We start from the raw sequence: 22,273 nt of genomic DNA, 5'->3' as shown, positions 1-22,273 counted from the left end.
ATCCAAATTATCTGCGTTTTCCAATCAAACTGCCCTGCCCAGGAGCCAAAACCAATCCAGAAAATCCCAGTAAACCCTAGTGGTTTGTATTAATGCCCCAAATGACACTGGGAGTGAGAGTCCAGCTGCTCTGCCAGCATCCCCCAGGCAGGCCCCACTCCCAGCTCCTGCTTGGGATGGCTCCCTCCAACCACCCCAAACCCCACTGGAGGCTGGGGAGCTTCTTCCGATGGGAAAAATCCCCATTTTATTTTCCTGAAAATGCCCAGGGGGATAAATTTCTTTATGAATATTCCTACTGTTGAGGAGGGCTGGGGAGGATGGGAATGATGGATTATCCCAGGGTGGAGCAGGGATACAGGATCATCCTGGGCTGGAGCAGGGATGCTCAGGGATGCTCCAGCCCCCCTGTAAGAAAGGATACAGGGATCAGGGATCATCCCAGACTGGAGCAGGGATGCTCCAACTCCCATGAGCAAGGATACAAAGATCATCTGAGGCTGGACCAGGGATGCTCAGGGATGCTCCAGCTCCCTGTGCTTGGGGCACCAAGCAAAAATACAGGGATTGTCACAGACTGGAGCAAGGATGCTCCAGCTATCTGTGAGGAAGGATAACAGGGATCATCCCAGGCTGGAGGAGAGATGCTCAAGGATGCTTCAGCTCCCTGTGAGCAAGGATACAGGGATCACCCTGGCTGGAACAGGGATGCTCCAGCCCTCTGTGAGAAAGGATACAGGGATGAGGGATTATCCTGGGCTGGACCAGGGATGGTCAGGGATACTCCAGCTCCCTATGCCTGGGGTAAGGGTAAAGGATCATCCCAGACTGGCCCAGGGATGCTCCCTGTGAGCAAGGATACAGGGATCAGGGATTATTCCAGGCTGGACCAGGGATGCTGCAGCTCCCTGTGAGGAAAGATACAGGGATTATTCCAGGCTGGACCAGGGATGCTCAGGGATGTTTCAGCTCCCTGTGCACAGAGCATCAAGCAAGGATACAGGGATTATCCCAGGCTGGAGCAGGGTTACTCCAGCTCCCTGTGAGCACCCTGGCTGGACCAGGGTTGCTCAGGGATGTTTCAGTTCCCTGGCACACAGTGAGCAAAAATACAGGGATCATCCCAGGCTGGAGCAGAGATGCTCAAGGATGTTCCAGCTCCTGCAAGAAAGGATACAGGAACCACCCTGGCTGGAGCAGGGATGCTCAGGGATACCCAAGCTCCCTGTATGCAAGGGTAAAGGATCATCCCAGACTGACCAGGGATGCTCCAGCTCCCTGTGAGCAGGGATACAGGATCATCTTGGGCTGGACCAGGGATGCTCAGGGATACCCCAGCTCCCTGTGAACAAGGTACAGAATCATCCCAGACTGGACAAGGGATGCTCCAGCTCCCTGTGCTTGGGGCACCAAGCAAGGATACAGAGATCACGGATCATCCAAGGCTGGAGCAAGGATGCTCCAGCTCCCTGTGAGAAAGGATACAGGATTATCCCTGGCTGGACCACAGTTGTTCAGGGATTCTCCAGCTCCCTGTGCACACAGTGGGCAAGGATACAGGGATAAGGCTGGACCACAGATGCTCCAGCTCCCTGTGCACAGGGATCAGGGATCATCCTGGGCTGGAGCAGGGATGTTCCAGCTCTCTGTGAACAAACACACAGGGATCAGGGATCATCCCAGACTGCGCCAGGGATGTTCAGGGACGCTCCATCTCCCTGTGCACACAGTGAGCAAGGATACAGGGATCAGGGATCATCCCAGACTGGACCAGATTCTCCAGCTCCCTGTGAGAAAGTATTCAGGGATCATCTAGGCTGGACCAGGAGTGCCCCAACTCCCTGTGAGCACAGATACAGGGATCAGGGATTATCCCAGACTGGACCAGGGATGCTCCAGCTCCCTGTAAGAAAGGATACAGGATTATCCCAGGCTGGAGCAGGGATGCTCCAGCTCCCCATGCACAGAGAGCAGATCAGGCACCCAGTACAGATTTACTCAACTCCCAGCCTTTCCCCACACGGATTCCAGCTGCTCACGTGGAAAGCTAAAGCAGGGCTGCAGGCACGAGCAGTTCCGATGGGCTGGCAGCAGCAGGAGCAGCGAGCTGATGTAAATAAAGGCGGGATGGCACCGCGGGAGGCGCTGGCCCGGCCGTGCCCCGAGGCTCCGGGGCTCAGGTTGCAGGATCCGGCGGGGATTGCGGGCACGCAGCTATTTTGGGATTGGGGATATCATTTCACCAACAATTCCCCTCAGTTTCATGTGACACGCACCCAGCATCCCTAAAATAAACGGGGACTACACCCCGTCTTAAAGGGAATGGAAAGAGAAATGTTACATGGAATAACAGCACCCAAATTGGTGTTAAGGATTTGCCTGATTTTATTTCTAGCAAGGAGAATGAATGCAAACCAGGGGCAAAAAGCACTTTGGGTTTCAGCAAATATTTGGAAATCTTGTTAATTAATGGTAGAGTGGACACAAAGATGCAGCTGAGATCCAGAGCTGGGGATCACAGAGGGATTTGGTGGATATTTATATTCTATTTGGGGAGTCTTCCCATGCACATTAAAAATAAATAAGTAAAAACTTGGCACTTGGTCCCTGCCAGGGACATCCTCAGCGTTCCTTACCCAGAGCAGCAGAAAGATGTGATGCTCCACGTGCCAAAACAGCAAAATAATTTGGGAGAAAATTGTTATTCACTGATTTTTTTCCCCTTACTGTGCAATGAGTTGAATGGGAATTTTTGCTGTTTGAGGCTAAAAATCTCAGATTTAGGATAATCCCCATTCTCACAGCCATGTTACTGCTAAATTGTATTGTACATTAAGAGAACTTTATATTAAAAATATTTCTATTAATTGGATTGATTGTATTTATTATTATTGTTAATGTTATATACATTATATATAAAACATATAATATATAATATATAATATGTAATATATAATATGTAATATATTATATATTATATATTATATATTATATATTATATATTATATATTATATATTATATATTATATATAAATATGTAATACTAAAGATATAGTACACATACTATTATATATTGTGTATATATAATATATATTATATTTGTATATACATAATATATATTCTATATATTATTATATATGTTTTATATATTATATATAATATACATTGTCTATATACAATATATATTATATATTATATATTATATATATAATACATCTATATTATGTATTATATAATAATATACACATATATTGTATAAATATGTATATACCATTATATAATATATAATACATACATATAATATATGTATTATATATAATACATATACATTATATTATATACATATTATATGTATATAATAATACATACATATATATTATATATTATATATTATATATTATATATTATATATTATATATTATATATTATATATTATATATATTGTCTATATACCAATATATATATAATTGTATATATATTATATAGACAATATATGTTATATATAATATATACAACACATATTTATATATAAATATATATTGTATAGAAATATAGAAATATATATATACAATATATATTTTTATATTATAATATATTTTATCTATAATATATTATATTGTAATGATATTATATATATGATATGATATGATATGATATGATATGATATAATATAATATAATATAATATAATATAATATAATATAATATAATATAATATAATATAATATAATATAATATAATATAATATAATATAATATAATATAATATAAATACTACCTAATAAAAGGTATCCCAATCTATTCATTGAAAACTTTCATTTATCATCCGGAAAAATCATCTCCATCTCCTGTGGAAGACCAACATCACTTCTGGCAGCTAAAACTCACTCAGCAGCAAGTTTCAAATTTCTTTTAGACTCCATTGCTGCAGCTTTCTCCTGTTATTCCCCTTCCTTGCTTGCAAATGAAATGTAAAGTTTGAAATTCATGTTGTAACCAAAAAATCCAGCACAGGGACAAGGAATTGTCCAGGAACCTGAGAATCCACCGGGCTGAAGCACTCAGGCACTGGCAGGAGGAGCACCAGGAGGGTGTGCACGTGTATCTAAGTGGGGTTTTTCCCTGGAAATCACCACTGGGATGTTTATTTTGCATCAGAAAAGTTCTTTTCCTTCAGGGATGCATGAACAGGTTGATCACCAGCTGCACTTTGTATTGGGGGACACGATTTTCCTCCCCCAAAACTGGCCAGCGCTCACACTGCTCTCCTGCTTAATAATTCCCTTTTATCAACCACCTAAATGATAATTTCCTATTATAAATCAACCACTATTTTTATTATAAATCAATAATTTTCTGTCACAACCTGATCCTTTACTTTCTATTACAAAATCCTTAACTTTCCATATATTCCTATTATAAATCCATCAATAATTTCCCAGTAAAAATCAACCCATATTTTTCTCCTATTAATCAACCCGCTATTTTCTATTAGGAATCAAACAAATTTCCCACCATAAATCAATCAACCCACAATTTTCCACCTCAAATCAGCCAATAAATTTTTATTAGGAGCAAACCAACCCCTGACTTTCCCTTCCAAATTGATCCATTGATAATTTTCGATTAGAACCCAATCCACCTTTGGCTTCGGAGCATCAATCAATCAATCAATCGGGTTTAGTCTGAGTCAATTAATTGGAATTAATTTGATGCTGGTTGAGTTGCTGCTGGGCTGGCAGCCCCCCAGACCCCCCCAGCAGGTATTTATGGCCTCTGTGGCTCATCCCCACTGCCCTCAGCCCCAGCCATTAATTCAATTAGCACAAAGAGGGGCTTGTTGAGCATTCCAGCCTCCAGAAGGAGCAGGAAACAAAGGGGGGGATTCTGTCTGCCCAGCTCAGGGGGGCTGCAGGGGATTGGGGAGCCAGATTTCCCAGAATTTACACCGGTTTTACCAGAATTTACACCGGTTTTACCATAATTTACACCAGATTTACACCAGAATTCACCAGATTTTACCCCAGATTTACACCAGATTTTACCAGAAGAGGCTGGAACAGCAATTCAGCCACTTCCCAATCCTTGAGCCCTTTCCAATCCTTGAGCCCTTTCCAATCCTTGAGCCCTTCCCCAGGGCAGCACTGGGGTGTGGGTGCAGGGCTGGAGCAGCTGGGGATGGCAATCCTGCTAAGGGAATCAAATCCCACATTGCAGTTGGGATTTACCCCATCACTTCCCAGATTTACCAGAATTTACCTTGCAGTGAGGTCTCAGCCCGTCAATGCCCAGATTTACACCAGATTCACCAAATTCACACCAGATTTACACCAGATTTACCAGAATCCGCACCAGAATTTGCACCAGATGTACGTCAGATTTACACCCGATTTACACCACATTTACCAGAATTTACACCACATTTACACCAGAATTTTCACCAGATTTACCAGATTTTACACCAGATTTCACACCAGATTTCCCAGAATTTACACCAGATTGACCAGATTTTACCACAGATTTCTCAGAATTCACACCAGATTTCCACCAGAATTTACACCAGAATTTAAATTTATCAGATTTACCAGATTTTACCTTGAACATTCCCAGTTTATCACTGAGCAGCCCCCAGGGCAGCACTGGGGTGTGGGTGCAGGGCTGGAGCAGCTGGGGATGGAAATCCTGCTAAGGGAATCAAATCCCACATTGCAGTTGGGATTTACCCCATCACTTCCCAGATTTACACCAGATTTACCAGAATTCACACCAGAATTTACACCAGATTTACACCAGAATTTACACCAGATTTCCCAGCATTTGCACCAGATTTACACTAGATTTTACACCAGATTTACCAATTTTACACTGGATTTACACCAGATTTACCAGAATTGACACCATTTACACCAAATTTAGGAGATTTACACCAAATTTAGGAGAATTTATTTATCAGATTTACCAGAATTACCAGATTTACCAGATTTTACACTGGATTTACACCAGATTTACCAGAATTGACACCAGATTTACACCAAATTTAGGAGAATTTACACCAGATTTACCAGATTTACTAGAATTACCAGATTTACCAGATTTTACACTGGATTTACACCAGATTTACCAGAATTTACACCAGATTTACACCAAATTTAGGAGAATTTACACCAGATTTACCAGATTTACCAGATTTTACACTGGATTTACACCAGATTTACCAGAATTTACACCAGATTTACACCAAATTTAGGAGAATTTACACCAGATTTACTAGATTTACACCAGATTTACTAGAATTTGCACCAGATTTACCAGATTTTACACCACATTTACAATTTTACACCAGATTTCCCAGAATTTACACCAGAATTACACCAAATTTACCAGAATTTACATCAGATTTATATCAGATTTACCTGAATTTACACCAGATTTACACCAAATTTACCAGAATTTACAGCAGATTTACCAGATTTTACACCATATTTACTAGAATTTCCACCAGATTCACCGGAATTTACACGAGATTTACACCAAATTTACCCCAATTTACACCAGATTTATACCAGATTTACCAGAATTTACACCAGATTTACACCAAATTTAGGAGAATTTACACCAAATTTACCAGAATTTACACCAGATTTACCAGATTTTACACCACATTTACAAGATTTTACACCAGATTTACACCAAATTTATGAGAATTTACACCAGATTTACCAGATTTTACACCCGATTTCCCAGAATTTACAGCAGATTGACACCAAAATTTACACCAGATTTCCCAGAATTTACACCAGATTTATCAGAATTTACACCAGATTTACACCAGATTTACACCAGAATTTACCAGAAGAGGCTGGAACCCCAACCCAGCAGGCACTCAGCTATTAAAGATGCTACTAAATTGTTTTATTTGGTTGTTTTAGCATAAATATTCTCACCAGGACCTTCAGCTCCACTGTTTGGGGTGTTAAATTTAAAAGGGAAAGAAAAAATAAAAAGCTTTTGGAGGTTGTTTAGGCAAGGAGGAATGATTTGGCATGGTGCAGGGTGGGATTAAGGTGGCAAAGGTGATGTTGGAAAGAAGGAAAAGCTCCTGGTATGAGGAAAAAACACTGAAATGCTCAAAAAGGGTGAAAAAAACTTGATAAAAAGTGATGGTTGAGATCGTGGGGTTGAAGGGGGTCAGGTTTGTATGGGGGAAAAGAGTGGGAATGGGGAATAAACTCATGGGGGTTCCTGGTCTGGGGGAGTCACAGCCAGGAGCTGGAGGAGCAGCACTAAAAATGGACAAATGTTGGTAAAAATGCATCAGAATCCCTGGAACTGCACAAGAAGCCTCAAACTGGGATGAGCACCCACAAAATTGCAGCAACATTGCTAAAATTGGATGAGAGACACTTAAAAATGGATAAGGATCCCTAAAACTGCAGCAGCATCACTAAAAACTTACCAGAACCCCTAAAACTGCATCAGTGCCCCTAAAGTTGGACCAGCATCACAAAACTCACACCAGCACCCCTAAAACTGCACAAAGATCCCTAAAAATGCAGCAGCATCCCTCAAATTGCACCAGCATCCCTAAACTCACAGCAGCATTCCTAAAACTGCACGAAGATCCCTAAAAATGCAGCAGCACCCCTAAAGTTGGACCAGCATCACAAAACTCACACCAGCACCCCTAAAACTGCACCAATACCCCTCAGTTTGGACCAGCATCCCTAAAAATGCACCCGAACCCCTAAAATGAACGAGCACCCCTAAAAATGAACCACTAAACTCACACCAGGATCCCTAAAAATGCAGCAGCATCCCTCAAATTGCAGCAGCACCCCTAAAGTTGGACCAGCATCACTAAACTCACACCAGGATCCCTAAAACGGCACCAATACCCCTCAATTTGGACCAGCATCCCTAAAAATGCACCTGAACCCCTAAAATGAACGAGCACCCCTAAAAATGAACCACTAAACTCACACCAGGATCCCTAAAAATGCACCTGAACCCCTAAAATGAACGAGCACCCCTAAAAATGAACCACTAAACTCACACCAGGATCCCTAAAAATGCACCTGAACCCCTAAAATGAACGAGCACCCCTAAAAATGAACCACTAAACTCACACCAGGATCCCTAAAAATGCACCTGAACCCCTAAAATGAACCAGCACCCCTAAAAATGAACCACTAAACTCACACCAGGATCCCTAAAAATGCACCAGAATCCCTAAAATTGTAGCAGCAGCCCTAAAACTGCATCAGTATCCCTAAAAATTTATCTGCACCCCTAAAAATGCACCAGAATCCCTAAAATTGCAGCAGCAGCACTAAAATTGCAGCAGCAGCCCTAAAAATGCACCAATACCCCTAAAGTTGGGCTAGCATCCCTAAAGTTGGACCAGCATCACTAAAAATGAACCAGCATCCCTAAAATTGCAGCAGCACCCCTAAAACTGCACCAATACCCCTAAAATTGTACCAGCACCCCTAAACTCACACCAGCAATGCTAAAACTGCAGCAGCATCCCTAAAAATGCAGCAGTACCCCCAAAGTTGGACCAGCATCACCAAACTCACACCAGCATCCTTAAAATTGCAGCAGCATCCTTAAAATTGCACCTGCACCCCTAAGATTGAAGCAGGATCTCTAAAATTTCACCAGAAATTTAAAATTAGATCAGCATCACTGAAGGTAGAGGAGCATCCCTGAAGTTGTAACATAATTCCTAAAATTGAAGGAGCATCACTCAAACTGCATCTATGAAAATTGCCCTGGCACTCCCAAAACTGGCACCAGCATCCCTGAAGTTGGAGAGGGATCTAAAAAAAATCTAAATCTAAAAATCCCATCAGCATCACCTTACAGGAAAACACCTCTTTGATAGCATTTAGTATTTAATTCGTTATTATCTTTAATTATTTACTATTTATTTTTTATTGGTTATTGAGTATGTATTACTATTTATTTTTTATTGTTTATTTTTTATGATAGTTAAGTTTGGTCTTTACCCTCTTCATTATTTTTTTGTTTTAAAGCAATTAATTAATTGCAGGAGTTACAAGACCTTGGATCTGGCAGCAGGATGTAAAGAAACCAATTTCTGCCCATAAATGCATTAAAAGACCTTTGCAGGCATTTTATAGAAATGGGATTTTCTTGGGATTGAGATCAAAAATAATAAGAATTTATTTCTTTTTTATTTCTTTTTTGTTTTTAACTCCTCCAGCAAAGTTCAGCTCCTCAGAATTCAGATTTTTGGGGGGTTTTTTGAATAATTTTATCTAAATTGGATGAGAGGTGGGATGGGGGCATGGGATGCAGGATGGTCTGGAGGAGAGACCTCCACCCACCAAGCCTGAGCCAATTATTTATAATTATTTATTATGAGCTGATGAAGGGGATAGTAAAATACAAGACCTGGAGAGGGAGAAAAATCAAGCAAGGGAAAGAAGGAAAATCAAGCAGGAAAAGGAGGAAAATCAAACAGGGAAAATCAAGCAGGAAAAGGAGGAAAATCAAGCATGAAAAGGAGGAAAATTAAGCAGGGAAAAGGAGCAAAATCAAGCAGAGAAAAGGAGGAAAATCAAGCAGGAAAAAGGAGGAAAATCAGGCAGGAAAAAGGAGGAAAATCAGGCAGGAAAAAGGAGGAAAATCAGGCAGGAAAAAGAGGGGAAATCAAGCAGGGAAAAGGAGAAAAAAATCAAAGAGGGGAAAGGAGAAAAATCAAGCAGGGAAAAGGAGAAAAAAATCAAAGAGGGGAAAGGAGAAAAATCAAGCAGGGAAAAGGAGAAAGATCAAGGAGGAAAATCAAGCAGGGAAAAGGAGGAAAATTAAGCAGGAAAAGGAGGAAAATCAAGCAGGGGAAAGAAGAAAAATCAGGCAGGGAAAAGGAGGAAAAACAAGCAGGAAATGCAGGAAAATCAAGCAGGAAATGCAGGAAAATCAAGCAGGAAAAAGGAAAAAAATCAAGCAGCAAAAGGAGGAAAATCAAGCAGGAAAAGGAGAAAGATCAAGGAGGAAAATCAAGCGGGGAAAAGGAGGAAATTTAAGCAGGGGAAAGAAGAAAAATCAAGCAGGGAAAAGGAGGAAAAACAAGCAGGGGAAAGGAGGAAAATCAAGCAGGAAAAGATTAAAATCAAGCAGGAAAAGGAGGAAAAACAAGCAGGGAAAAGGAGGAAAAACAAGCAGGAAAAGGAGGAAAAGCAAGCAGGGAAAATCAAGGAGGAAAATCAAGCAGGGAAAAGGAGGAAAATCAAGTAGGAAAAGGAGGAAAATCAAGAAGGGGAAAGGAGGAAAATCAAGAAGGGCAAAGACGAAAAATCACACAGGAAAAGGAGAAAAATCGAGCAGGAAAAGAAGGAAAATGAAGCAGGGAAAAGGAGGAAAATCAAGCAGGAAAAGGAGGAAAATCAAACAAGGGAAAAGAGGAAAATCAAGCAGGAAAAGGAGGAAAATCAAACAAGGGAAAGGAGGAAAATCAAGCAGAGAAAAGGAGGAAAATCAAGCAGGAAAAAGGAGGAAAATCAAGCAGGAAAAATGAGGAAAATCAGGCAGGGGAAAAGAGGAAAATCAAGCAGGAAAAATGAGGAAAATCAGGCAGGGGAAAAGAGGAAAATCAAGTAGGAAAAGGAGGAAAATCAGGCAGGAAAAAGAGGAAAATCAAACAAGGAAAAGGAGGAAAATCAAGCAGGAAAAGAGGGGAAATCAAGCAGGGAAAAGGAGAAAAAAATCAAAGAGGGGAAAGGAGAAAAATCAAGCAGGGAAAAGGAGGAAAATCAAGCAGGAAAAGGAGAAAACTCAAGCAGGGAAAAGGAGAAAGATCAAGGAGGAAAATCAAGCAGGAAATGCAGGAAAATCAAGCAGGAAAAAGGAAAAAATCAAGCAGGAAAAGGAGGAAAATCAAGCAGGAAAAGGAGGAAAATCAAGCAGGGAAAAGGAGGAAAATTAAGCAGGGAAAGGAGGAAAATCAAGAAGGGGAAAGGAGGAAAATCAAACAGGGCAAAGATGAAAAATCACACAGGAAAAGAAGGAAAATGAAGCAGGGAAAAGGAGGAAAATCAAACAAGGGAAAAGAGGAAAATCAAGCAGGAAAAGGAGGAAAATCAAACAAGGGAAAGGAGAAAAATCAAGCAGGGAAAAGACTTTTTTTTCTGGGATAGCATCACAATCTCCATCCAGGCTCCCAGCTCGGCAACAGGCAGCATTGGGATGGAGAAATTAGCAGCTTGGAACAATAAATTCCCTTTTAAATTTATTGCTCAGGAGCATTAAAAATGTCTGAAGTGGTTTACATCCAGCAGCACCGTGGGAATTCACCCAGGGATCCAGGAGCTGGTAATTGCTATTCTCCAACTTGCCTTGGAAGCTTCAAATAGTGTTTAAAAATAAAAATATTTGAAGGGTTTATAAAGCCATAAAGTGCCCTCCATGTACCTGGGAGTGATGGAGATGGGAGAGGCTCCACTAAAAATCCTGGGAGTAACACACTGCTGATCTGGTGATGGAAAGGAATCTGCTAAAATTCAATATTGGAATTTTTTTTTCATTATTTGGCCAAGTTTTGCCTTGCTGGTGGTATTGAGGGGGGTATCAGAGAGTATGGGATGGAAAATGTTGGGTGTGCTGCTTGGACAGGGCTGGGCTGCCAAAATTGAGGGGGAAAAAGGAGGAAACAAGAAGGAAAAATGGCAAAATGGTAAAGGAAAAACTAGAAGTTAAAAAAAATAAAGAAGAAGAAAAAGGGAAAGAGGAAAAGCCAAAAAAAAAAGAAAATTTAAAAGGGCAGAAAATGGAAAAAATAGGAGTGAGAAAGACAGAGGGGAAAAGGGGAAAAAATATTAAATATTCCACTTTTTTTAGGAGGAAAAAAAGGAAAAAAAAAAAAAAAGAAAAGAAAACAAAGCAAAAAAGGGGAAAAGATTTTTAAAAGGTTTAGGGTTAAGGTAAAGAGGAAAGGTAAAAGGTAAAGAGGGAAAATTAGGACAATCAAGGGAAAAATAAAACAAGGGAAAAGGAAACAAGAAAAATAAAACAAGAGAAAGGAAAATATTTTAAAAGAAGGAAAAAGAGAAAGAAAATAAAGGAGAAAACACAAGGGGAAATAGTGACAAAGAGAAAAGGGGAAAAAAGAAAAGACGGGAAAAAAGAAGACAAAGGAAAATTGTAAAAAAAAAAAAAGGAGAAAAAGCGGAAAAGTGGGGAAAAAGGGAAAAGGGGGAGAGGAAGGAGGGAAAGGAGGGGAAAATGGGAAAAAGGAGAACAAAATCAGATTTTTCTGAGATGGAAAAATTTCCAGGGGCTGAAGGAGCTCAGGGGCCTGGGGAGGCTGAGGCTGCTCCTGCTCCCTCCAAACACATCCTCAACCAAACACGAAACGGGGCAAGAAATAAAATAGAAGCTTCCCAAGGCTGGGCCAAAATTGGGATTATTTTTAATTGGCTTTCTGAGATTTCTGGCAGGGCTCCAGGCAGCCAGCACAGGCAGGGAAGGGAAAACCTGGCCAAAAACTCTCGTTCAGTAATAACATTTCTCATCGTTTTTGTAACACCTTGTAAAGCCAAAAGCTCCGGATTGAACATCAGGGGGGAATTTTTTTTTTTTTTTCCCTAGAAACAAGTTGGGTTTCACTCTCTCTACTCCACCTGCACCAAAAGAATCTGATTTTTGGGGTGTAAATCTAAACCTGAGGGTTTGTGGCTGGATATTTGGGTTTTTATTTGGTATGGGACAGGTGGCACAGGATGCTGAAAAGGTGAGGGAAACATGGCCTGGAAAATGAAAGTCAAGGTAAAAAATCAAACAGTGATAAAGCAGAAAAAATGAAATGAAAGTTTAAAAAAAAATTAAGATCAAAAATGAAACAATAACAAAAACAGAGTGATAAAAACAATAATAAACAATAATAAATAATAAACCAATAATGAATAATATAAACAATAATAAACAGTGATAAATAATAATAAACCATAACAAAACAATAATGAAACAAAACCATAAGATAAAATAAAACAATAATAAAATAAAACAATAACAGAATAAAACAATAATAAGCACCCAGAGCTCACTAAGTGCTTATTAACTAAACTAGTTAATCTAAAATAAAAAGAACACAAACCAAAAAATTAAATAAGATGAACTAATAAAAAGAAAACAAAACAAAAAAATTAAATAAGATGAAATAATAAAAAGAAAACAAAAAAGATGAAATTAAAATTAAATTAAAATAAAATAATAATAAGTAAATAACAATTCTTTAAAATTGTGGATATGGTGCTTTGGGAAGTGGTTTAGTGGTGGATTTCACAGCCGGACCCAATGGAGATAAATTAAAATGAAATTAAAATAAAATAATAAGTAAATAACAATTCTTAAAACTTGTGGACATGGTGCTTTGGGAAGCGGTTTAGTGGTGGATTTCAAGGTTTTTTGCAACTCAACTATTTCACAAACACCAAATAACCAGAGTTGGGAGTACCCAGGGTTTGTGTTCCTCCTTGGAAGAGGAAAAGCCAAAAAAACAAAATACAATCAAGCAGTTGGGAAGCACTGAGGCCAAATTCCCTTCTTATTTATCCAGCTGCAAAGCACAGCTGGGCAAAGGCAGCCTCATCCCACTGGGATCAGGGTTTGCCCATGGGCATCACCTGCAGCACCCCCCAGTCCTGTCAAGGCAGAGATAAAGCCGAGTTTAAATTTAATTGAGGATTAATTCCCACCCTTCCGGATTCTTCTTTGGAGCCGGCATCTTAATGATCTGGCTAATGACGCTGGGAATTAATTTATTTTGGGGCTAATTAGAGGGTATTTGTTAACACCCTCTTTGGTGGGGGCAAAAATTGTTTGGGAATCAAGTATTTGACAGTGCACGGGATGTTAAATGGAACTGGGAGTTGTCTGGGTCCAGTAAATTATCCCACTAGCACCCCAAAAAATCAGATTTCTGTCGGTTTCTCGGCTGTTTAGGTGGCCTGGAAAGGCTTGGGGATGGCCTCGAAGAGCTCGCGCTTCAAAGGACGAGAAGAGACGTCAGATCTTTTCTCGGTCTCGGTGTTTATTAATTGTTTATCTAAAAGATTTTCTCTCGGCCCGACAGAGGTCTGCACAGCAGCCAGCCATGGGCACACTCCCCAAGCCCCTGGGCGGTCACCTATCTTTATACTCAAAGTTACGTGTACAATATTTATACTTTTTCCCCAATACCTCTTACCCTTATTAACCAGTGCACTTTTAGTAATAATCAATCCCAAAGTGCCACCATCACCACAGAAGATGGAGGCCAAGAAGAAGAAGAAGAAGGACAGGACACGCCCCAATTCCTCCATCTTACTTCTCTAGACCCCCCTGTACAGAAATCCTAAACCCTGTGTCTCACACTCCAATTAACCTATCCCTTCACCATTCACCCAGCGAAATCCTCCCATCCTCACACAGGTGTTGTCTCCTGTGCAGGATCAAAGTGCAGCCACCAGACACTTCTGGCAACATTCCAGGACTCCCAAGCCCCCCAAGGGTGGTCTCGGCCACTCTGCACCTCCGTCCTGAGGTGCTGAGATCCCACAGATTTCCACATGCTACAGTCAGGTGAGGATGGGGAATAAGAGGGGACAGGATGTATCAGCCTAAAACAAAGATGATCCTGATGCTTGATCTGGTTTTCCACCAGGGCTGCAGATGCCAAATCTCCCTTAGTTTGCCCCTTGGAGTGGCCAAAGTTGCCTCCTGGCTTTAGGAAGTGTGGGCTGTGCTCCTTGCACCCATCCCACCCCATCCCCTTTCCTCATCTCACTGACTCCTCCAAAGCCACAGCAGCTCCCAGAAAATCACACCAAACTGGGCTGTCCCAGCCCCCAGGGTCATTTTCTCCATGATTTCAGGAAATATCCCAAAAATCCATCCCACAAACCCAACCAGGATGATGATGGTACCCAGAGGTGCAGTCCTGCACCCCTGAGGATGAGGATGGATGGATGAAGGATGCTCTTCCCAGCAGGACCAAACCAATACTTAAGTTTTGTGGGAGGATAAAAACCCTGTTATCACTCAGAAATTTATAGGTGATATTCATCAACTTGGAAAAAATACAAAAATTCAGAAGTTCCCTGGAAAAGCCAAAATCCAAAGCTGCCCCATGAGGGTCTTGTTTTATCCCTGAGTTGGAACAAGAGTTATTCCTGATGTGCCAGAGGGGTAAAACACTCTTCTCCTTATACAGCTTCATGCACTTAATCCAAAAGAGGAGATTTCCTTTTAAAAAAGAAAAAAAAAACTTAAGGAAAAAAGATAAAAAGATGAGATTTCCTTAAAGAAAAAAAAAAAAAAAAAAAAAAAACTTAAGGAAAATATGAGATTTCCTTAAAAAAAAAGGTGACTTCCTTAAAAAAACCACTTTTCCCTTAAAAAAAAAAAAAAAAAAAAAAAAAAAAAAAATTTCCCTTAAAAAGGCATAACTTTTTAAAAAAAGAAATTTCCTAAAAGTAAGGGAAATTTCCATAAAAATGATATTTCCTTTATTTTCCCCCTCCCAAAAATGATGGAGGGAAAATGGAATATGTTCCAGTGGATAAACTCAGCATCACTTTTCTCCCTCATTTTTTCCCTCACCCCATGATATCAGGGAGTGTTTCATGTTATTTATAAATAAATATCTAATATTATCAAGATCTCAGGTTAAAGTGAAGGGGTTTATGGGCTGGCTTTGGGGGGCAAGGGCTGCAAAATGCCTTAAAAAGGCCAATTTTGGGATGCTAAGGAACAGAGCATCTCCTTCCCTTCCTGACACTGCCAGCTCCCCTATTAACCTCTCCTGTAATTAGCCTCAAGCAATTAACTTTTGCTCCTAACGAAGGAATCTCAGTGCAGGGAGTTAAATGAAACAGGAGGGAGGAGGGGAAAAAAAATAAGGGGGAATCCTGATCCCATCATCTGTCTGCTCCATATAGCTTAAACCCAAAACAAGCTGCTGCTTTTTCACCCAAATCTCCCAAAATCCAATTAATTCATACAAATCCCTCTCCCCATCCACATGAGGTTGGAAAGAGCCCCCCAAATATCAAACCCCAAAGGTTTTGGGGTGTTTTTTTCCCAACTTTTCCACAAGGGGTTGATGCCAACCACACCGAGTCAGCAGTTTTGGAGGTACGATGTCCAAAAGTTTCATCAAATCCACGTCCTCTGAGCCACACTCTGCTTTTCCCCACTCCAACCCCGAAACCTTCCAGGATTTAAAAGCCAAATAAGTTGAAAAAAGCCAAATTAAGCCATTTCCTCTTCTATTTTCTGCTTCTCCCCGGCAGACAGCTGTCCCGCATCCCAGCCAAAAATAATCCATGCCCCCCCTTTCCTCCATCTAATCTCCCCGGCTGGGAGTTTGAAAATATCCTGCCGGGTTTAGGGTTTCCCGTTACCCGGTGGGCGGCGAGATAGTGGGAAAAGAGATCCTTGGGAGCGAGAAAAACCGGGAAGAGCCCAAACAAAGAGCCCGAGCCCAAGTTGAGCTTGGACACCTGGCGAGGGCTGGGATGAAGAGGAGGGACACCCCAAAAAGCTCGGCAAAACTTCCCTGAGTTGCACAATGCCACCGGCGGAGCCACCCTCCCGCAGACGGAAATGCAATAAAAAATTGCAGGATATATTTCAAATCACAATTATTATTATTATTATGGTTATTATTATGTAGAAGCCCTCCCTGCATTGCTGCAGAGCCACTAAAAGGGATTTCTGGAGTATTCATCCAACGCTGTGGGATGGGGGGAGCTGCCAAGGGGTCCCGCGGAGGGTTCCAGGGGGAAGGGGGAGCCCTGGGGGAATTGGGGTGCGCCAGGAGAAGGCGGCACCGGGGGATCTCGGGGAGCACGGGGGTTTGTCCCGGGAGAGCCGGCGGGATGCGGCATTGCTGCCAGGGCCACGCTCGGGCACTGGCGGCGAGCCCGCCTGAGGGAGGCCCTGCGGGGCGGCACCGCTGTGCCCCGGCCCAGCGCTGCCCCGGGGGGCACCCCGAGCTCACCGGGTGCTTTGCACGGCCGGGATGCTGCAGATAAACGAAACGCCCCCAGCACCGCCCGCTGCAGCCCCCCAGGCTCCCTGATCGGGGCAACTTCCCGGGCACAGAACGCCCCGGGCCGGGGGCTCCAGCCCTCCCGGGGGCCGTGACCAGCTGAGGGGGGCTGGCATCCCCGGGGCCAGCTGAGGGGGCTCCAGCCCTCTGAGGGGGAGCCGTGGCCAGCCGAGGGGGGCTGGCATCGCCGGGGAAGCCGTGATCAGCTGGGGGGCTCCAGCCCTCTGAGAGGGCTCCGTGACCAGTTGGGGGGCTCCAGCCCTCCCGGGGGTCGTGACCAGCTGAGGGGGCTGCGAGCCCTTCTCGGGGCCGTGACCAGCTGGGGGGCTCCAGCCCTACCCAGGGGTCGTGACCGGCTATGGGGGGCTCCAGCCCTCCCGGGAGCCGTGACCAACTAAGGGAGCTCCAGCCCTCCACGGGGGTCGTGGTCAGCTAGGGGGGGTCCAGCCCTCCCCGAGGAGCCGTGACCAGCTGAGGGGAGCTGGCATCCCCGGGAGAGGGCTGAGGGGAGGAGGTTCGCAAGGGGCCGGGGGGCTGCAGCCCCCGGGGAGGGCTCAGCGAGCGGCCCGAGGGCCGGGGCAGCCCCGCCGGGAGCGCTCCCCGCGCTCGAAGCTCCGCGGCCGGCCCCGCTCACGGCTGGGGCTGCGACCCCCGCGGGGGCGCTGAAAGGGGAGCGGGGTCTACAGCCGCCCGGGGGTCGCAGCCCCGCTACAAGCACGGCAGGCGGGAGGAGGCTGCAGCGGCCATGGGGTACGGCTCCCCGAAAAGCCCCGCCAGCCTCCCGGCTCTGCGAGCGGCGGCTGCAACTTGTATGGGGGGGCTGCAGCCTTCGGGCTGGGGGTGCGCGACCCGCAGGCACCGGACTCCCCCGGAGGGCCGCAGCCGGCCGGGGGATGGGGAGCGGGGGGTGCAGCCCGCCCCGATCGCTGCGTGCCCCCAAAAGCACCGCGCCCGGCCGAGGGGGGCACGGCGGGGAACCGCAGCGGCACGGCCGGAGGGCAACCCGCAGGGGGAACCGGACACCGGGCACGGACAGCCGCGCTGCCCCGGCCCCGCACGGCCGGGGAGGCGGCGGGAACGGCAAGTTACTTCCCACACCGGAGGGGATGGGGGGTGGGGGGTGTCCCCGCCGCCGCCGCCGCACGTGCCCCGCCGCCCGCGCCGCTTTGTCCGCCGGGCTCCGCGGCTCCGCCCGCCCCCGCGCGGCGGCCCCGCCGTGAGTGACAGCCCTACCTGCCCGCCAATCTTCATCACACCGACACCGGCCTGACAGCGCGGCCGCCGCTCGCCGCCCGCCCGCCCGCCCGGCCCCGCCGCGCCGCCGCCGACAGGCCCCGCCCACCGCCCGCAGCGACACGCCCCCCACGCCGAGCCACGCCCCCTGCGAGCCCTCCCTGCCGCTTGGCCACGCCCCCGACCACGCCCCCTCCGCGCTCCCCTTGGCGCCCCCTGCCGGCCGCCGCTGCTGCGCCCCCCGCCCCAAACGGAGCCGCCCCCCGATCCCAGAGCCCCCGAACAGCCCGAGCGTACCCGGGACAGCGCTCGGAGCCTCCCTCGGCCAGCCCTGCCCCTGCTGCCCTCTGCCTGATCCCCGGCAACACACCTGCCTCCCCAGCAGCATCCCTCCCCCGGTTTAATCCCCAAATATACTGCCCCGCACCCCCCCACTTATTGCCCCAACACATTTTATATCCCCCAACACACATTGCCCCTAACACATATTGCCCCCCCACACACATTGACCCCTAACACAAACATATTGCCCCCTAACACATATTTCCCCCTAGCACATATTGCCCCCCATCACATATTGCCCCCCATCACATATTGCCCCTCCACAGCATCTTCTCCCTTCTGTATCTCCACACTCCTTCCCCCAGAATGCTTTTGCCACCCCAGATTCAGAGCCAGCCTTGGTGGCCTTGGTGACCCCAACTCCCAACCCCAGAGTCCCCCCATGGGGGTACCAAACCCGTCCACCCCCCAGCACAACTTTGACATTGAGGGTACCCAGGGAAATCCCACCCCAAACCCCTCCTGGGTTATCCCCCAGTCAAAACACTCTTATTTTGGAAATATCTGTTAATTGCTGTTAATTTGGGGGGGCTCCCATCTGAGTGTTCTCAACTCAAATTTTTGTCTGCATGAGACATCAGCTGCCCATCTCTCTCCCAAAGACCTGAAGATGAGGTTTCCCTGGAATCATTAGGAGCACTGGATCCCACAGCCAAATTTTCCCACATTTTATTGCAAAAGCCACAGGGACAGATTTTTCTGGACCAGTCTGGCCATCGGTTTTTTTCTCCCAATTTTCCATCCTCTTCCCTAATGAAAAATGCCATCAAGAACGGATTTAACAAGAATTGCTGAATTTTTGCCCATTTCCTAAAGATTTCAGGTGGGGGGTCAGAGTCACTCAAAAGAGCCCCAGAATTCCTTTGGAATAGGTTAATGGGATAAGAAATAAGTTAAAACTGGCTCCAAAGACTTACAGGGGGATGCCAGCCAGGGGCACTAAACGGTGTGTAAGGGATGGCCATGGGGTCAGAGATACAAGGGGAAGGGTGGACAAACAAATTAAATTTAAGGCCAGGAACCCAAAACAATTTAATTTTTTTCTACAGTTTTCCAGAACAAATGACCTCTTGACAATAATCAACATTCCTAAATGCCTCTTTCTAGTTTATCCCAAAAATAAATTCATCTAGAAAATATTTGCTGCACTGTCTGTACTTCCTACTTGGGAGCAGGCTCTAAACACACACTGATGTCCTTTGGGTTGGCCAATGAAGAGCAAGGGAAAATAGATGGCTCCCACTTGGAATCCATCAATAAAATCACAGAGAGATGCAGTGCCTGGTTGGGATGAATCTCACCCACTCCCCTCCAAAAAGAAATAAAAAAAAAAAATTCACTGCATTGCATCACTGAGAAAACCAGCAGGAACTCAGAGCATCCCCCCAGTCCTTGGGAGATGTTGGAATGATTTATAGGAATTTCTTGCCTTGTAAATCAGCCAGCAGGACGTTTTTCCCCTCCCTTATTACTATTCCACAGAAGCGAGCAAAGATGAGGAGCCATAAAGCTGTCGCCGGTTGTTTCAACCAGCTGGGGATGCCAGACAGAAAATATTTTGGGTTTTGCAGAAGCTGGAGAAGTGGAAAGGAAGAGAGGAGGGGAGGCAGATGGAAAAGCCATCACTGTGATATCAAAGGACCACTGGATCATCCACACTTGGCGTCTCATCTTCCTCACGTCTCATCTTGGAAAACAGGGATGTAAAAGAGCAGGCACATGTGGGGCGTATTTTAGGCTACATCATTGCCAAAAATATCCAAGAGCTCAAATTTTTAGGGTTCTCGTGGTGCAGGGATATTTCTTCTGGAGCCAGCAGCAACGAGCTCCTCACATTCATTCCTCAAACATCCCAAATTCATTCCTCAAGGATCCCACATTTGATCCTAGAACATCCCACATTTGATCTTTGAACATCCCATATTTGATCCTTGAATTTCCCACATTTGGTCCTGGAACATCCCATATTTGATCCTTGAATTTCCCACATCTGATCCTTGAATTTCCCACAACTGATCCTTGAATATCCCACATTTGATCCTTTAATTTCCCACATCTGATCCTTGAATTTCCCACCTTCGATCCTTGAATGTCCCAGATTTGGTCCTGGAACATCCCATATTTGATCCTTGAATGTCCCACATCTGACCCTTGAATTTCCCACAACTGATCCTTGAATACCCCACATTTGGTCCCTGAATGTCCCAAATTTGGTCCTTGAATTTCCCACATCTGATCCTTGAATTTCCACATTTGATCTTTGAATATCCCACTTTTGGTCCTTGAATTTCCCACATCTGATCCTTGAATATCCCACACCTGATCCCTGAATATCCCACTTTTGGTCCTTGAACATCCCACATTTGATCCTTGAATTTCCACATTTGATCCTTAAATTTCCCACTTTTGATCCTTGAATGTCCCACATTTGATCCTTGAAAGTCTCACATCTGATCCTTGAATATCCCACATTTGATCCTTGAATGTCCCAAATTTGGCCCTTAAACATCCCATATTTGATCATTGAACATCCCACTTTTGGTCCTTGAATATCCCACATTAACGTCCCAAATTTTGTCCTTAAACATCCCATATTTGATCCTTGAATATCCCACATTCACTCCTTGGGCATCCCTCATTTTTCTTCCCCAATTGCCAAAGCAATTCCTCCACTGGTTTTGGAATCTCACTTTAAAACTCCAGGGAAAGTATCCAGGCCCAGATTTTTCCTTCACAAAGGCAAAAAGCTGCTCCTTCCCTCGAGAGTTTTTTTCCAGAGGTTAATTATCATCAATTATTATGCCTGGTTAAAAAAATACATTTCCCATTTGGATTGGCCACTTCATCACCCAGCCGTGGGAGCTTGTTGGAATTTTTTTGGTGATAAATTAAAATTCTCTCACACTCGATCTCGTAGTTCTTTTCCCCAGGAGGAAAAAGAAAAAAAAAGAGAAAAAAAGGAGAAAAAAGGCATTTTTCTGCTGCAACAGGTCATTGCTGAGTGATTTTTTTTGGTCAGGTCTCATCTCATAAACCCTGAGCCTCCAGATCTCCAGGGCTGCATCCCTACTGAGAAGAGTTTGGGTACCAGCTCATTTCTTCCCACCCTGGAAGGGATGTCCAGACCCCAAAACCAGGAAAACCTCCTTCAGACACTTTTTCCTATCCCAATCTCAACCCAGATTGCTGGAAAACCTCCCTGAAATTAAACCCCTTCCCCTAAAATTCCCCCAAATTCTGGGGGTTATGCTATTTCCACGCCCCGGGTTGGAGCATGGGCACCTCAGGGAGAATTTTTTGCAGTGTTGTAAATTTATAATTGCCACAAACTCACTGGAACTTATTCCAGAGGACATGGACGGGTCCTTTCCAAAAGAGACGAGCACTGGGAGCAGGTTTGATGAAATATTAAACATTTGGCAAGAGCAGCGACACACATAACCAGCAATATTTACATTTTTACATAACAGGCTTCAGGAGAAAACAAATTACATAAAATATAGAGGTTTAGTCTCCATCATTTCACTGCTCCTCCATAAATAATTCAATTCTCTTTCCAAGATTGCATTATTGCTCGTGTCGGATTTCTCTAAGAAAAACTGTGATGGGATTCTCTGCAAGATGCAAAAGAGCAAAAAACTGAG

General features: G+C 44.3%; 2 protein-coding genes across 3 annotated transcripts in view; one reads left to right on the top strand and one right to left on the bottom strand.

Moving 5' to 3' along the window:
* Nucleotides 1-18,330, bottom strand: part of PKNOX2 (PBX/knotted 1 homeobox 2) — a 107,779-nt gene extending 89,449 nt beyond the window's left edge. For both annotated transcript variants that reach the window (XM_059488270.1, XM_059488271.1), the window contains exon 1: nucleotides 18,288-18,330. The gene's annotated coding sequence lies outside the window, so the exon portion shown is untranslated. The remainder of the gene's footprint in view (nucleotides 1-18,287) is intronic.
* Nucleotides 16,882-18,642, top strand: LOC132083494 (basic salivary proline-rich protein 2-like). Its single transcript, XM_059488189.1, has 3 exons — nucleotides 16,882-17,006; nucleotides 17,595-18,270; nucleotides 18,328-18,642. Exons 1-3 carry the CDS (start codon nucleotides 16,882-16,884, stop codon nucleotides 18,640-18,642), a joined length of 1,116 nt encoding a protein of 371 aa, XP_059344172.1.
* The last annotated feature ends 3,631 nt before the right edge of the window (nucleotides 18,643-22,273 follow it).

Source organism: Ammospiza nelsoni, chromosome 24 (genome assembly GCF_027579445.1).
Source record: "Ammospiza nelsoni isolate bAmmNel1 chromosome 24, bAmmNel1.pri, whole genome shotgun sequence".
NCBI lineage: Eukaryota > Metazoa > Chordata > Aves > Passeriformes > Passerellidae > Ammospiza > Ammospiza nelsoni.
This window is presented reverse-complemented; position numbering and strand designations above follow the sequence as displayed.